Source organism: Manis pentadactyla, chromosome 10, assembly GCF_030020395.1.
Source record: "Manis pentadactyla isolate mManPen7 chromosome 10, mManPen7.hap1, whole genome shotgun sequence".
Lineage (NCBI taxonomy): Eukaryota > Metazoa > Chordata > Mammalia > Pholidota > Manidae > Manis > Manis pentadactyla.
This window is the reverse complement of record NC_080028.1, coordinates 100,251,856-100,268,414: the sequence shown is the minus strand read 5'-3', so window position 1 is coordinate 100,268,414 and position 16,559 is coordinate 100,251,856. Positions and strand designations below refer to the sequence as shown.

General features: G+C 49.9%; 1 protein-coding gene across 1 annotated transcript; it reads right to left on the bottom strand.

The window, feature by feature from the left end:
• Positions 1-11,539: 11,539 nt before the first annotated feature.
• Positions 11,540-16,226, bottom strand: LOC130679392 (speedy protein E4-like). Its single transcript, XM_057488000.1, has 6 exons — positions 16,118-16,226; positions 15,487-15,699; positions 14,374-14,432; positions 13,831-13,916; positions 12,123-12,291; positions 11,540-11,978 (listed from the first exon to the last, which is right to left on the bottom strand). The coding sequence occupies exons 1-6, from the start codon at positions 16,224-16,226 to the stop codon at positions 11,916-11,918; spliced, it is 699 nt and encodes a 232-aa protein (XP_057343983.1). The 3' UTR covers positions 11,540-11,915.
• Positions 16,227-16,559: the final 333 nt, after the last annotated feature.

The following is a 16,559-nucleotide window of genomic DNA, read 5'->3' as shown; positions in this document are numbered from 1 at the left end:
CTCGCCCTGACTGACACCCAGGCACTGAGGCCCCAGGACCAGGCACCTCCTGCAGCAGGCGGCTGCCCTGTGGATTGCCTGCCTGTAACCGGCTCTGCAGGCCTCACCTCATACGTCAGGTTCTGCTGCACCCAGCGTTGGCCCCACGACAGATGGAGCTGCTCGCTGAACTCAGCTGGGCTCTGCATTAAAGCCCCACGAGCTCTCAGGGTGCCCAGGCCCCAGGTTTCCTGGAGCTGACAGGGAGGAGGACCGAATATGTGGCTCAGAGCCAGCCAGGGGCCCAGAGTTAGGGACTGTGCTGGCTCTGCAGGCCAGCCAGTGTGTACCTGCCCCAGGCAGGCAGCCTGGCAGCCCCCAAAGAAGGTGCTGTGCACCGAGGAACAAAAAGGCTTCCTACAGTATGGGAGAATATGTTTGTAAATGATTTATCCCATAAGGGTCAATATCCAAAATACATGAAGAGCTTACATGCCTCAACACCCAAAGAACAAATAACCCAATGAAAAAATGGGTAGAGGATCTGAACAAACACACTTCCAAAGAAATACAGATGGCCAAAAAGCACATGAAAAGATACTCCACATCACTAATCATAAGGGAAATGCAAATTAAAACCACAATGCGATATCACCGTACACCAGTAACGATGACCAGCTTCGAAAGTCTAAGAACAACAAGTGCTCCCAAGGCTGCAGAGAAAGGGGAAACCTCCTATACTGCTGGTGGGAATGTGAGCTAGTTTAGCCATTGTGGAAAGCAATCTGGAGGTTCCTCAGAAAACTAAAAATAGAAATACCATTTGACCCGGGAATCCCACTCCTTGGAATTTACCCAACAAACGGAACTTTTCAGATTCAAAAAGACATCTGCACTCATATGTTTATCACAGCACTTTTTACAATAGCCAAGATAAGGGAAGCAACCTCAGTGCCCATCAGTACATGAATGGATAAAGAAGATGTGGTACATATACAGAATGGAAACCTATTCAGCCATAAGAAAGAAACAAATCCTTCCAAGATTGACCCAGGAAGAAACAGAAAATCTAAACAGACCAATTACCAGCAACGAAATTGAAGAGGTAATCAAAAAACTACCAAAGAACAAAATCCCCGGGCCAGATGGATTTACCTCGGAATTTTATCAGACATACAGGGAAGACATAATACCCATTCTCCTTAAAGTTTTCCAAAAAATAGAGGAGGAGGGGATACTCCCAAACTCATTCTATGAAGCTAACATCACCCTAATACCAAAACCAGGCAAAGACCCCACCAAAAAAGAAAACTACAGACCAATATCCCTGATGAACGTAGATGCAAAAATACTCAACAAAATATTAGCAAACCGAATTCAAAAATACATCAAAAGGATCATACACCATGACCAAGTGGGATTCATTCCAGGGATGCAAGGATGGTACAACATTCGAAAGTCCATCAACATCATCCACCACATCAACAAAAAGAAAGACAAAAACCACATGATCATCTCCATAGATGCTGAAAAAGCATTTGACAAAGTTCAACATCCATTCATGTTAAAAACTCTCAGCAAAATGGGAATAGAGGGCAAGTACCTCAACATAATAAAGGCCATCTATGATAAACCCACAGCCAACATTATATTGAACAGCGAGAAGCTGAAAGCATTTCCTCTGAGATCGGGAACTAGACAGGGATGCCCACTCTCTCCACTGTTATTTAACATAGTACTGGAGGTCCTAGCCACGGCAATCAGACAAAATAAAGAAATACAAGGAATCCAGATTGGTAAAGAAGAAGTTAAACTGTCACTATTTGCAGATGACATGATACTGTACATAAAAAACCCTAAAGACTCCACCCCAAAATTACTAGAACTGATATCGGAATACAGCAAAGTTGCAGGATACAAAATCAACACACAGAAATCTGTGGCTTTCCTATATACTAACAATGAACCAACAGAGAGAGAAATCAGGAAAACAACTCCATTCACAATTGCATCAAAAAAAATAAAATACCTAGGAATAAACCTAACCAAAGAAGTGAAAGACTTATACTCTGAAAACTACAAGTCACTCTTAAGAGAAATTAAAGGGGACACTAACAGATGGAAACTCATCCCATGCTCGTGGCTAGGAAGAATTAATATCGTTAAAATGGCCATCCTGCCCAAAGCAATATACAGATTTGATGCAATCCCTATGAAACTACCAGCAACATTCTTCAATGAACTGGAACAAATAATTCAAAAATTCATATGGAAACACCAAAGACCCCGAATAGCCAAAGCAATCCTGAGAAAGAAGAATAAAGTAGGGGGGATCTCACTCCCCAACTTCAAGCTCTACTATAAAGCCATAGTAATCAAGACAATTTGGTACTGGCACAAGAGCAGAGCCACAGATCAATGGAACAGACTAGAGAATCCAGACATTAACCCAGACATATATGGTCAATTAATATTTGATAAAGGAGCCATGGACATACAATGGCGAAATGACAGTCTCTTCAACAGGTGGTGCTGGCAAAACTGGACAGCTACATGTAGGAGAATGAAACTGGACCATTGTCTAACCCCATATACAAAAGTAAACTCAAAATGGATCAAAGACCTGAATGTAAGCCATGAAACCATTAAACTCTTGGAAGAAAACATAGGCGAAAACCTCTTAGACATAAACATGAGTGACCTCTTCTTGAACATATCTCCCCGGGCAAGGAAAACAACAGCAAAAATGAGTAAGTGGGACTATATTAAGCTGAAAAGCTTCTGTACAGCAAAAGACACCATCAATAGAACAAGAAGGATCCCTACAGTATGGGAGAATATATTTGAAAATGACACATCCGATAAAGGCTTGACGTCCAGAATATATAAGGAGCTCTCACGCCTCAACAAACAAAAAACAAATAACCCAATTAAAAAATGGGCAGAGGAACTGAACAGACAGTTCTCCAAAAAAGAAATACAGATGGCCAACAGACACATGAAAAGATGCTCCACATCGCTAATTATCAGAGAAATGCAAATTAAAACTACAATGAGGTATCACCTCACACCAGTAAGGATGGCTGCCATCCAAAAGACAAACAACAACAAATGTTGGCGAGGCTGTGGAGAAAGGGGAACCCTCCTACACTGCTGGTGGGAATGTAAGTTAGTTCAACCATTGTGGAAAGCAGTATGGAGGTACATCAAAATGCTCAAAACAGACTTACCATTTGACCCAGGAATTGCACTCCTAGGAATTTACCCTAAGAATGCAGCAATCAAGTTTGAGAAAGACAGATGCACCCCTATGTTTATCGCAGCACTATTTACAATAGCCAAGAATTGGAAGCAACCTAAATGTCCATCAATAGATGAATGGATAAAGAAGATGTGGTACATATACACAATGGAATACTACTCAGCTATAAGAAAAGGGCAAATCCAATCATTTGCAGCAACATGGATGGAGCTGGAGGGTATTATGCTCAGTGAAACAAGCCAAGCGGAGAAAGAGAAATACCAAATGATTTCACTTATCTGTGGAATATAAGAACAAAGGAAAAACTGAAGGAACAAAACAGCAGCAGAATCACAGAACTCAAGAATGGACTAACAGGTACCAAAGGGAAAGGGACTGGGGAGGATGGGTGGGTAGGGAGGGATAAGGGGGGGAGAAGTAGGGGGGTATTAAGATTAACATGCATGGGGGGGTAGGAGAAAAGGGAGGGCTGTACAACACAGAGAAGGCAAGTAGTGATTCTACAACATTTTGCTATGCTGATGGACAGTGACTGTAAAGGGGTTTATAGGGGAGACCTGGTATAGGGGAGAGCCTAGTAAACATAATATTCGTCATGTAAGTGTAGATTAGTGATAGCAAAAAAAAAAAAAAAAAGGGCAGTTCCTGTGTGGTAACCTCCAACGAGTTCTACACAAGGGTATAAAGGGCATATAAAAGTGTAGGCAAAGGGTCTGTTTGTGTTTATACAGAGGATCAAAGCCTAATTGGGCTACCCCGAAAATGAACTAAGATACGATATGAAAAAGAACTTCCAACATCTGCACTCTCTGGAAGACTCATGCCAGAAGATGATCATCAAAAAACCCCAACAAAGATCCACGCACTGCTACAGCTGTAGATGCACTCATCCCACCAGTTCCTGGACTTGCCATGGGAATGAGGAAGGAGATATCTAAGCTGGCCTGTGCATACAGTAAAACAACAAAATTGGACTGGATCTATACTGTTGGAACTCAACCAAGAATTTGGAGAAGTACAAATTGTAGCGCTCCAAAGTCTTACAACTAAAAACTATTTACTGTTAAAAGAACATATGGCATGTGAACAGTCCCCAGGAATGGGTTGTTTTAATTTGTCTGATTTCTCTCAGACTGTTCTAGTTCAGTTGGACAATATCCACCATATCATAGATAAGTTTTCACAAATGCCTAAGGTGCCTAACTGGTTTTCTTGGTTTCACTGCAGATGGCTGGTAATTACAGATATGCTTTGGTTATGTAACTATACTCCTATTATGTTAATGTGTGTGTGCAATTTAAGTAGTAGCTTAAAACCTATACATGCTGAAGTTACTCTACAAGAAGATATATCAAAGAAATAATCAATCTTCCCATGTTTTCTTCCGCCTGCTACTTCTATAGCTTTTCTTCTTCCTTCCTAATTACAACCCTTAAATAGAATTCGTGCCTCATATCAAATTTACCGAGTATCATAATTCTTCCAAGTGGTAAAGATACCTCAAGACAAATGCTGGGCATAGAAGCCACAGGGCATAAATATGCAAAGAAGTAAAAAGCTAACTTTTTCAAACAATAAGGCTTCTCTCTCACTTACCAACTTCACATTTCCCTGTATGGCCCCGGAAGATGACTGGTTAGCCAGAGACGGGTAAGATTCCTCAAGGGAGGAACAACCTAAGACAGGCACAGTCACAGGGGGGCCATCAGGTGAGAAATTGGGGATCAACAGAGGTGAGGCTTAGAACCTCACCCCCCCGTTCTGAGAGAAATCTTTGCATACGTGGATGTTTTATTGCCCTGGTCTAGCTTGGATTAACACATAGTCTACAGGCACACACCTGATCATCTACATGTGCTCTCTTACAACACTAAACTATGTTTTCTACCTTTATCTTGTATCTACCTACCACTTCAGCATTTTATTAAAAATAATAATAATAAAGAGAGAAATGTGGTATCCACATATAAATCAAGTATAAAAACCAAATGAGTATTCATATTTGAACTGACTGTTTATAGTTCATAATGCATGAGCAAAACCGAAAGTTTCTGTGATGACTGCCCTTGTACTGTTCACTATGTAACTTATTCATTATGTAAGAATTTGTTCTACATGTAAGAACTTGTTTGTTATGCCTCAGAAGATTGGAGACTGACAAAAATTAGGCTTGGGGTGGAATAATGATTGTGCATTGAGAATTGACTCCCCTATACAGAATTTTATTGTCGTTAACAACCATTTGATCAATAAATATGAGAGATGCCCTCACAAAAAAAAAAAAAAAAAAAAAAAAAAAAAAAGGACAGACTTCCAATGGTAAAATAAATAAGTAACCGGGATGTAATGTATAGCATAAGGAATATAGTCAAGATATTGTAACAGCCTGGTAGGGTGATAGCTGGAACCTAGAATTATGTATATAAATGTTCTACCACTGTGTTGTACACTTGAAACTCATGTAATGTAATACTGTGTGTCAACTACCCTTCAATAAAAAATAATTATAAAAAAAAAAAAAAAAAAAAAAAAGAAAGAAACAAATCCTACCATTTGGAACAACATGGACGGAGCTGGAGGACATCATGCTCAGTGAAATAAGCCAGGCGGAGAAAGACAAATGCCAAATCATTTCCCTCATTTGTGGAGTATTGGAATGAAGCAAAACTGAAGGAACAAAACAGCAGCCGACTCAGGGATACCAAGAATGAACTAGTGGTTACCAGAGGGGAGGTGTGTTGGGAGGACGGGTGGGGAGGGAGAGAGGGAGAAGGGGATTGAGGGGTATTATGTTTAGTACACATGGTGTGGGGTATCACGGGGAGAACAGTGTAGCACAGAGAAGGCACATAGTGGATCTGTGGCATCTTACTACACTGACGGACAGGGACTACTTTGGGGTATGGGTGGGGACTTGATAATATGGGTAAATGTAGTAACCACATTGTTTTTTCATGTGAAACCTTCATAAGAGTGTATATCAATCATGCCTTAATAAAAAATGAATAAAAAAAAAAAAGAGAATGTGGGCTGTAGCCCGTCGGTGGGGCTTGCCATTGACGTTTGAAGAAGTCAGCAGAGCCCCGAAGGAGTGCCTGTGGGATTATGATGGGGATTATGTTCAATCTACAGCCGTTATAGGAAGAAGCATCATCCAACTGAATCTTCGAATACGTGAACACGTCACCTCTTTTCATTTATTCAAGTCTTCCTTAGTTTTTCTCAGTAATGTTTTTTATTTTTTTATTAAGGTATCATTGATATTCAATGTTATGAAGGATTCACATGAGCACCGTGGTGGTCACTAGATTCACCCATATTACCAAGTCCCCCCACCCCCCATCGCAGTCACTGTCCATCAGTGTAGTAAGATGCTGTGGAGTCACTGTTTGTCTTCTCTGTGCTGTACTGCCCTCCCCACTACCCCCCTACATTATGTGTGCTAATCGTAATGCCCTTTAATCTCCTCCCCCCTCTCTCCCCACACACCGTTTCTCAGTATGTTTTCCTGTTTTCACTGAAGTTTGCCAGCGGTCCCCTCCCCATCCCCTACACCTGAGGGAACGTTTCCCCCTCCCTGCTGGATGCAGCGTCCTCTCCCTAGCGACAAGGTTCCCGCCGTGGAGCGAGCGGCTCTAGGTCTGAGGAACGTGGTGTCGTAAAGCCGCGAGTGTCGTAAACCAGGTGCGGCGCGGAGAGGCGCAGGACGTGGCTGGAGCATTGGGACGGCCGCAGGAGGAGCAGACGGCCGGCCTCAGGTGTGGGCGCGGAGAGCCGGCGGTGCAGCAACGGTGAGTAGCGGAGGGGAGCGGGGAGCGGCGGAGTGAGGGGGAGCCGGGCAGCTGGGGCGGCCGAGCAGGAGCGGCCAAGTGGATCGGAGCGCTGTCTGCCCGCCTCAGCTGCCGGAGCCGCGCCGCGCCGCGCCGCGTCCGCTCCGCTCTCCCTGAGCCGTCGCGTCTCTCCCCTGGTCTGTGTCCGGCTGGCCGCTCCTGCCGCCGCTGCCGCCCCCCGGGACGGTTCGCCGCCGCCGCCTCCCCGGCGCTGGGCGGGCGGCCGGGACGCGGCCGGCCAGTTTTCTGGTCTGGGCGGAGCGGGTTTTGCCCGGTCTTCAGCCCCTCGCCGGGCCGGGCCGGGCCGGGCCGGGCCGGGCCCGGCTGCGGGCTGCATGTCGGCGCGCGCGGACCGGGCTGGGCCGGCGGCGATGAGGTTGGGACCGGCCGGCGAGGCGCGCCCGCGGAATGGGGGGCGGCGGGCCGGGGGCGCGGGGCACTCAGCGGCCCCGCTCCTCGGGTCCCGGCTGGCCACGGCGAGGCGAGCCCCGGGAGTGCGGTCCACGTTCCGTGGGGGGCTGGCATGGCGGCCGGGGACTCCGGGCATCAGCGGGCACCTACTTGCCGCCGTGGGAGACCTGGAGCTGGCGGCGAGCTGGGCGGCAGGTGACTTTGCGGAGTTGTTACCCGGTCTCAGGGACGGGGAGGCACCAGAGACAGATCCCCTCGCCCGGGAGAGCTGCTTTTCCGCGCCGGGATGGCGCTCTGCGTGGACGCCTTTTTTCTCTTTGGTGTTTTTGGGGGAAGTTGTTATCCGGCCAGAGTCGCGGAGCGCTGCACCCGGGTAATGGAGCTTGGATGGCGCGCTGGGCCTTGGGTGGCAGGCGGGTGGGGGAGGAGCGAACGGACCGAGGGTCGTGCGCGTCCGCTGCCGGCGTTGCAGCTGCAGTGTTTATTGATTTGTGTGAGTTGCTTGCGTGTGTGCTTATCTCGGGGGCGATTCTGTGCTGTTCTCTACCTCTTGTTCAGTGAGCAGTGAAATGTCTGCTGCCTGCTGTTGTCTGGACAGGTCCTGTGGCGAGAGGAGGGAGACTTGTGCGCCCGGAGGCGGCGGGCACTGGCGAGGTCCCCCGCCTAGAGATCGGGTACCTGTTTGTATAGTAATGGGCGGCAACGACCCTGCCGCCGGCTGCAGCCCAGGCTGTGTTAGGAATTTCGCGTAGGTTTCTGACCAAGCGGCTCCTTTTGGCTCCTGCGTTGTATGTATGTCTGTATGTCTGTAAGTATGTAAGTATGTATGTATGTATTTGTTTGTTTATTTATTTATTTGTTTGTTTAACTATCTAGTTAGTTAGTTAGTATCATTAATATTCACTTACCTGAGCAGCATAGTGGTTACTAGATTGTCCCCATTATCAAGTCCCCACCACATACCCCATTACAGTCACTGTCCTGCGTTATTTTTCAAACGAGTTTTTAGGACTAGGGCAGTAAAGGTGCCTATGTTGGTGGGATTGCTGTACCTTCCAGTAAAATGAGGAAATGTGTGTTTGAGTGCCAACTCTCTGCCGCTACCCAGGCTCCCTGGCTCCCTTTCTCCCTCCCCTCCTGGACGCGAAACTCGAGTTTCTGTAACTAACCGTTCCTGGCAGTTTTAGATTTTGTGTGGGATTTCCTGTCTAGAAGCAGATACCAAGATTTTAACTGGTTCGTGATGTTTCCTTCCAGTTGTAAACACTTACAATATATTGGACTGACCCTGAAATCACTGCTTTCATGAGTGATTTTTAGTTATTCGAGTAAACATTTGCTTTTTTAATTAATTGATTATTTATTTATTTATTTTGGTATAATTCATATACACTTACATTAGCAACACTGTGGTTACTAGATTTCCCCCTGTTATCAAGTCCCCACCACATACCCCATTACAGTCACTGTCTATCAGCATAGTAAGATGCTATAGAATCACTACTTGTCTTCTCTGTGCTATACTGCCTTGCCCGTGCCTACCCTCCCCAACCCCCTACATTATGTGTGCCAATCGTAATGCACCCTTTTCCCCTTATCCCTCCCTTCCCACCCATCCTCCCCAGTCCCTTTCCCTTTAGTCACTGTTAGTCCATTCTTGGGTTCTGTGATTCAGTTTTTTTCTTTGTTCTTATACTCGACATATGAGTGAAATCATTTGATACTTGTCTTTCTCCGCCTGGCTTATTTCCCTGAGCATAATACCCGTCTAGCTCCATCCATGTTGTTGCAAATGGTAGGATTTGTTTTCTTCTTATGGCTGACTAATATTCCATTGTGTATATGTACCACATCTTCTTTATCCATTCATCTACTGTCGGACACTTAGGTTGCTTCCATTTCTTGGCTATTATAAGTGGTGCTGCGATAAACCTAGGGGTGCATCTGTCTTTTTCAAACTGGGCTGCTGCGTTCTGAGGTTAAATTCCTAGGAGTGGAATTCCTGGGCCAAATGGCATTTCTATGTTGAGTTTTTTGAGGAACCTCCATAATGCTTTCCACAGTGGTTGAACTAATTTACATTCCCACCAGCAGTGTAGGAGGGTTCCCCTTTCTCCACAACCTCACCAGCATGTGGTGTTGTTTGTCTTTTGGATGGTGGCCATCCTGACTGTTGTGAGGTGATATCTCATTGTGGTTTAAATTTGCATTTCTCTGATAATTAGCGATGTGGAGCATCTTTTCATGTGCCTCTTGGCCATCTGAATTTCTTCTTTGGAGATGTGTGTGTTCAGATCCTCTGCCTATTTTTTAGTCGGGTTATTTGCCTTTTGGTTGTTGAGGTGCATGAGCTCTTTATATTTCGGCTGTCAACCCCTTATGATATATGTCATTTATGAATATATCCTCCCATACTGTAGAGATGCCTTTTTCTTCCACTGATGGTGTCCTTTGCTGGACAGAAGCTTTTTATGTTGATAGAGTCCCACTTGTTCATCTTTGCTTTTGTTTCCCTTGTCCGAGGAGGCATGTTCATGAAAAAGCTGCTCATGTTTATATTCAAGAGACTTTTGCCTATGATTTACTTCTAAGAGTTTTATTGTTTCATGACTTACATTCAGGTCTTTGATCCATTTCGAGTTTACTCTTGTGTATGGAGTTGGACCGTAATCCCATGTCATTCTCTCTCTCACATGTAGCTGTCCAGTTTTGCCAACACCAGCTGTTGAAGAGGCTGTCATTTCCCCATTGTATGTCCGTCCGTCGTTCCTTGATCATATATTAATTGGCCATGTATGTGTGGGTTATATCTGCGCCCTCTATTCTGTGCCATTGATTACAGGTCTGTTCTTGTGCCAGTACCAAATTGTCTTGATTACTGTGACTGTGTAGTAGAACTTGAAGTTGGGGAGCGTAATCCCCCCTCATCCCCCGCTTCATTCTTCCTTCTCAGGATTGCTTTGGCTATTCGGGGTCTTTTGTGGTTCCATATGACCCTCAGAGCTATTTGTTCCAGTTTGTTGAAGAATACTATCGGTATTTTGATAGGGACGGTTCAGGGACCTGGTTTGTGTGTCAAGTTCTTGGGGGTTGTCTGGTCGGGTAAAACTAAAGTTACTATGGCTTTGTAGTACGGCTTGAAGTTGGGAAGCGAGATCCCCCCTGCTTTCTTCTTCCTTTCTCAGGATTGCTTTGGCTGTTCGGGGTCTTTTGTGGTTCCCTATGACTTTTAGAACTGTTTGTTCCAGTCTGTTGAAGAATGCTGTCGGTATTTAGATAGGGATGGTTCAGGGACCTGGTTTGTGTGTCAAGTTCTTGGGGGTTGTCTGGTCGGGTAAAGCTACAGTTATCCCAGATGTGGTCATAGGCAAGGTCCAGGCTTTCCCCACCCCTACCACTGTGGCATTGAGTCGTCCAAGAGCTTTTGGGTGTTTTGGGCTCCTGGAGGGGGTTTACCCCGCACTTGGCACAAATTCTGAAGGCCTCATGCCAGTCGGTACAAAAGGGCATCAGGTGGGACCGTGATGAGACCTGTGCAGCTGTGTTCACTGCTACTGAGCAGGCAGTCAAGGCCGTTGTAGTCCTTGAGTGTAATGGATTCATGAAGGCCCTGTGAGCTAGATGTTCATGTAAACGGAGACGGTTATGGATGGGGCCTTCGGCAGTGGCTTGAGTGGACACGCCAACCTGTTGGATTCTGGTCACAATTATGGAAAGGAGCAGAGGTCTGGTGGCCGTTAGTAGAGGAGCAACTGGCTTCTGTGTATCACGCCTTGCTGGCTATGGAGCCCATCACGGGAACAGCTCCGACCAAGGTAATAACCACCTATCCCATCGCGGGGTGGGTGCGAGTCTGGACCCAAAGCCAGGGAGTGGCATGGTACAGAGGCCTCCACTGGCCAACTAGGGGCGCAATCTTGCAGCAGCACAGCACCATCTCCGACAGCCCCTTGAGTGGAGATCTCCGATGCTTATTTGGGTAAGGGACATACACGCGTGGAAAGCAAGAAGAACTTGCACTTGAGCCATTGGTAGGCGAGAGTCCTTATCAGCAGGGAAAAGCCCCTATACCTGAAGATGCTTGGTATACAGACGGCTCCACCCGTGGGCAGCCCCCGAAGTGGAGGGCTGTGACTTTCCGTCCTAAGACTAAGACAACATGGGTGTTAGAGGACGGAGAGGGGAAGAGCAGTCAGTGGACTGAGTCACGGGCAGTATGGCTCCCGATCACCCAGGATGATCACGCCCTCCCCTCTAGTTGTGTGCAGGGGTCATACCTGCGTGTGTTCCTCGGCCTGTGGCTCGGGGCGGTGTCAGTGTCTGGAAGGGTGACTTCCTAAGCCGACACAACGAGGCGCTCTGTCTGCACCTGAGGATCCAGACTTCCCTTCTTCTGGGCCGGTGAGCCCAGGCCTCCGTGGTCCCGGGAGCGCTCACACAGCGAGCAGGCTGCGGTCTCGCTTCCACACCGGGAGCTCTGGGTCAAACGCTTGGATCTGGAAGGCAGGTGGCTCTGGCCTCAGGTGGCCCCTCCTTCCTCGCCCAGCCTCCAGTTCCTTCTCGCCTCAAGATCCCACGATCCCGTGTTCCCCCCACTGCAGTCCGGCCCCCCCACCCCGAGATCCCAGCTGCTCACGCACCTCCTCACACTCTTCCCGGGAGACCCAGGCCTTCCAGCCCATGGATTGGGCGAATTGGACTCGCTGTTGGTGGAACAGAAGACGCTGGGAACGGTCGTTCCCATAGAGGAGCCAAAGGATGTCCTGTTTGGGGCCCTCGTCGTCCTCCTCCATGTCGTTGGCCAGGTAGCTGGGGAGAGACATCGGGCTGCTGGTCAGGAGCAAGACGGGAAGGATCCCCAGCCGAGGTCAGCGTCCAAGGAGAGGCACAGGCTGAACTTGACAAAGGACCTACGGGAGCCCTACCAGCGTCACACAGGGCCACCCAGTCATCAAGAAGCCACTGCGGGGCAGGGACCTGAAGGGCACCTCTCACAGCTGGATGCTGAAGACAAAGGCCCTCGGGGAGGCCTGAGGGCGAGCAGTGCAGTTTCCATGCAATGTCCCCATCATCTTCCCTGTGCCCTTTAAAGCGGTTGTATGTGCGCACCCTGTGGCTCCCTGCGGAGTGAGCATGTGTGCGTATCCAGAGGGCAGGAACTGACTAGCCGGTTTCTGTAGTCCTAGCTTCCCTACCATGTGGCTCAGGCTGGAGGATGGGTGCCACGTGCCCTTCTCAAGGCTCTCCTCCCAACCCTCCTAGTCCCTGGCACGGAATGCAGTGTACAAGATTTCGTTGAATGAATGGATGGACGGATGGACGGACGCTTTTGTCTCACAGTCAAATGCCATACTGATCGCCTCATGGACTCAGTGTAGCTTAAACGTTTGCAACACAAAGTAGCGTGCTGAGGGCTTTATGAACATGTGGATATTTTGACAAGACCTGCCTGCAACGGTGTCTGGTCTGATGGTTTGGAGAAGGGGAGGGGGGAGTTAGGAAGTGAAGTAACTATTACCCGGAACGTGACATGACACTAGGATTTTAGCTGATGTGCTACTGGGGGACTGCAGTTAGGGGTCCAGGGGAGGCGTGGGAACAGTTGTGCTCCTTGCACCGACTTTAAGGATAGGTCATTTTCTTCCAATATATATATGTCTGAAAGACACCTACAAGTCAGAAGACACAATGTGAAAACAGAGGGAAGGGATTTCAGACGGAGCATTGGAAGAAAGCAGTGCAATGTCAGGACCATAAGCAAGTGTGATGCTGACTGTGGGGAGGGTTGAGTTCAGACTGAGAAGGCTGGCCTCGGCTTAGAACCCCCTTAGCCGGTGGCATTGCTGAGGAGGGGCGGGGAGCATTAGACCTGTGTTCTCCGAGGATTTGGGGCGTGTAAAGCCTCGTAGGGAGCACGGGTGGGGAATGCTTACACTCGGTCTGTGTCACATGACGAGGGCCTGCATTGTGGCGTCCGCCTGGGAAGCCAGAGGAGGACGGTCCACTTGATGTGGACTCAGGCAGGAGAGCGGCCGAGGCTTCTGAGGGAGGCGGTGTGGTCTCAAGCCTGGCCACCTGGGGACAGCGTGGTGCCCATTCTGTCCCTCCTCAGGAGGGTTTTGTGTGGTCTTTTGTTCGTTCCAGTGTTTTAACTGGTGTTAGGGTTGTCTGTCTCCACAGACAACAGTATAGAAACCGCTCTGTTATAATCCTATCCTTGGTATACCAAAGTGAACAGTACACGTGGAGTACAAAAGAGAACAGATGCAAGGTCAGAGTCCCACACCTCTCCCTCCGCCCTCCCAGAGGACTGAATGTTGACGGCCGGCCACTGACAGCAATACTCACAGAGCTATGAAGAAGTGAATTCGCTGGTACTGCCCGGAGGGGAGGCCAGCCCGGCTGAAATACGCTATGACCATGGCCAGGAGATACTGAGGAAGAGGAGAACGCCACAGGACAGCGGTCACATCCCAGAAGAGGAAGGACGGAAGGACGGAGGGGTGAGGGAGGGGGAGGCTGGGGGCAGACCCCGCCCGTGTGGGGAGAGGGACTTTAGGACGCTCCTGGATGGCAGGCTTTGCCGGTGGGACGCTGGTTGTTTAGGACAGCCGCCATCAGAAGGGTCTTTGATAAGCTGGCACAAAGGGGAGTCCCCAGGGCTGAGGCGAGAAGGGGCTTGCGGTGGCAGGCAAAGGGGCGGACCCCAGAGGAGTGGGGGTGGGGGCAGGGCTGCCCCTTCCCACGCAAGGAGCCTCCAGGCCCCGCAAAGGGCAGTGTGGACAAGGCTCCGAGTTGGGGAGAGAGGCGAGACTGGGGGTTTAGAAGGCATCCCTCCAGCCCCCCAGGGTAGATGCTGGAGAGGGAACACATCTCAGTGGACAAAGTTACCTTGTCAGATACCCTCAGATTTTTGTCCCAGGCCAGGAATATTTTCACAACAAGGTCCCCTGGGAAGAGAGGCACAGGTTAGACGGACAGCCGGAGCAGGGCCGAGCAGAGAGCAGCCGTGCGTGCTGACGGGACCTTTCGGGGTGGGGAGGCCGAGGTGCACTCGTTGGGCCAGAAAGGTGGTGCCATCCTTCTTCGGTGGCTTGGCTGGGGGTGGGGGGCAGGTGTCAGTAGGTGATGTGCACAGGTCTGATCCTACCGAAGGTGGTGCTCCGTCACCGTGCAGGGAGGCATCGTCTCCCTTGACGGTCACATCAGCGCGCCCAATGGCCTGTCAGCACCCCGCACGCTGACGGAGGCATTTAGATTTGAGAGCCCCAGGGGTGCAGTGGAAGCCGAGCTTTTGTGTGCCGAGTGCAGACTGCTTCTGCCTGTGGCCTAATCCTGCCTCATTTCTAAGTGTCCCCGGAGGAGTCCTCTGGGAACAGAGAGGTCACCAACTGACAGGGAATTCTTTTCCATTGGAAAAGTCTAGTCGCTGGAAGTTTCTCTAAAGGGGAATGGGCTCAGGGTTCCCCCTACCAAGCAGCCTTTTGAAGGCCTCGTGGTGCTCGGGCAGCACCGGGGACACCCGCCGTCGCTTCAGCCTCATCTTGAGGCCACACAGCTTGTCCAGGTCCCAGGCGTCCTGCTCGCCCGTGGCTGCCTCCTCCGACTCCTCCTGGAAAGCGGCCGACCTCTCCCGCTTCCCGGGCCGGCCGGAGCCCTCTGGCAGAGGGCTGCTGTGTGCCTGGGCTGCTGGGCAAAGAAACCAGGCGAGAGCGTCCAGCTGTTGCCTTTGGGATTCATCCCTTGGTCCCCGTGTCCCTTCCCACTCCAATCCAACTACCCCCAAAAGACAAGCTGCCCCCAGTGTCTCTGCTGTCACAGACCGTGGCCTTCTCCCCAGCCATCTCTCCATCCTTCTCCTTTACTGGCAGCCATTTCTAAGTGTCCCCGGAGGAGTCCTCTGGGAACAGAGAGGTCACCAACTGACAGGGAATTCTTTTCCATTGGAAAAGTCTAGTCGCTGGAAGTTTCTCTAAAGGGGAATGGGCTCAGGGTTCCCCCTACCAAGCAGCCTTTTGAAGGCCTCGTGGTGCTCGGGCAGCACCGGGGACACCCGCCGTCGCTTCAGCCTCATCTTGAGGCCGCACAGCATGTCCAGGTCCCAGGCGTCCTCCTCGCCCGTGGCTGCCTCCTCCGACTCCTGGAGAGCGGCCGACCTCTCCCGCTGCGTGCGCCGGCCGGAGCCCTCTGGCGGAGGGCTGCTGTGTGCCTGGGCTGCTGGGCAAAGAAACCAGGCGACAGCGTCCAGCTGTTGTCTTTGCGATTCATCCCTCGGTCCCCGTGTCCCCTCCCACTCCACTCCAACTACCCCCAAAAGACAAGCTGCCCCCAGTGTCTCTGCTGTCGCAGACCGTGGCCTTCTCCCCAGCCATCTCTCCATCCTTCTCCTTTGCTGGCAGCCATCTGCCCCCATCCACTTTGCCATTGTTCCGTCTCCCCGTTCTCAACACCCTTCCTCATTTAGATAATTCCTCCAGGTGCCCTTCCCCGTGTGTGTCCTTGTCCCCACACCTACACTCTCGTCCTCCAGTGCCTGGCCTTCTGAGTGTCTCCTTCCTTCACACAAGCCCCCCTGGGTAGGCCTTCCTGCCGTCGGCTCCCCGTCCTCAAGCCCCTCGTCCCTCCGCTGCCTCACCTGGCGGTCCTGGTCTCTGTGCGTCCAGCATCACATCCGGCTGGTGCCCGGAGGGGCCAGGCTGGGGCCTCTGGCTCACAGCCTGGGAACTCGATGGAACACTGGCCATGATTTCTGCCCAAGTCTCACCCTCTCCGGGACCAGACCCTGTCCAAAATCCTCTTGTGGATTCTCACTGAATGTGAGCCCGTTATCCCTACTCCAGGCTAAGGAGATGCTAGGAGTAGAGAAAGCTCTGAGAAGGTGCTTCTGGCTACCTTTGCTGCCAAGCACCTACCAACCAGGAGGGTTGGAACCCTTGTGAGGTCATAGGTTGCTGCAACCTAGCAACTAGTTTGAAGGAAAAGCAGGCAACTGCCAGTCCAATCCGAACAGGGGCAAACAAGGTCTCCTGCCACTGGCCCAAGTTGTGACCACCCCCCAAGATGATCCTCGAGCCGTC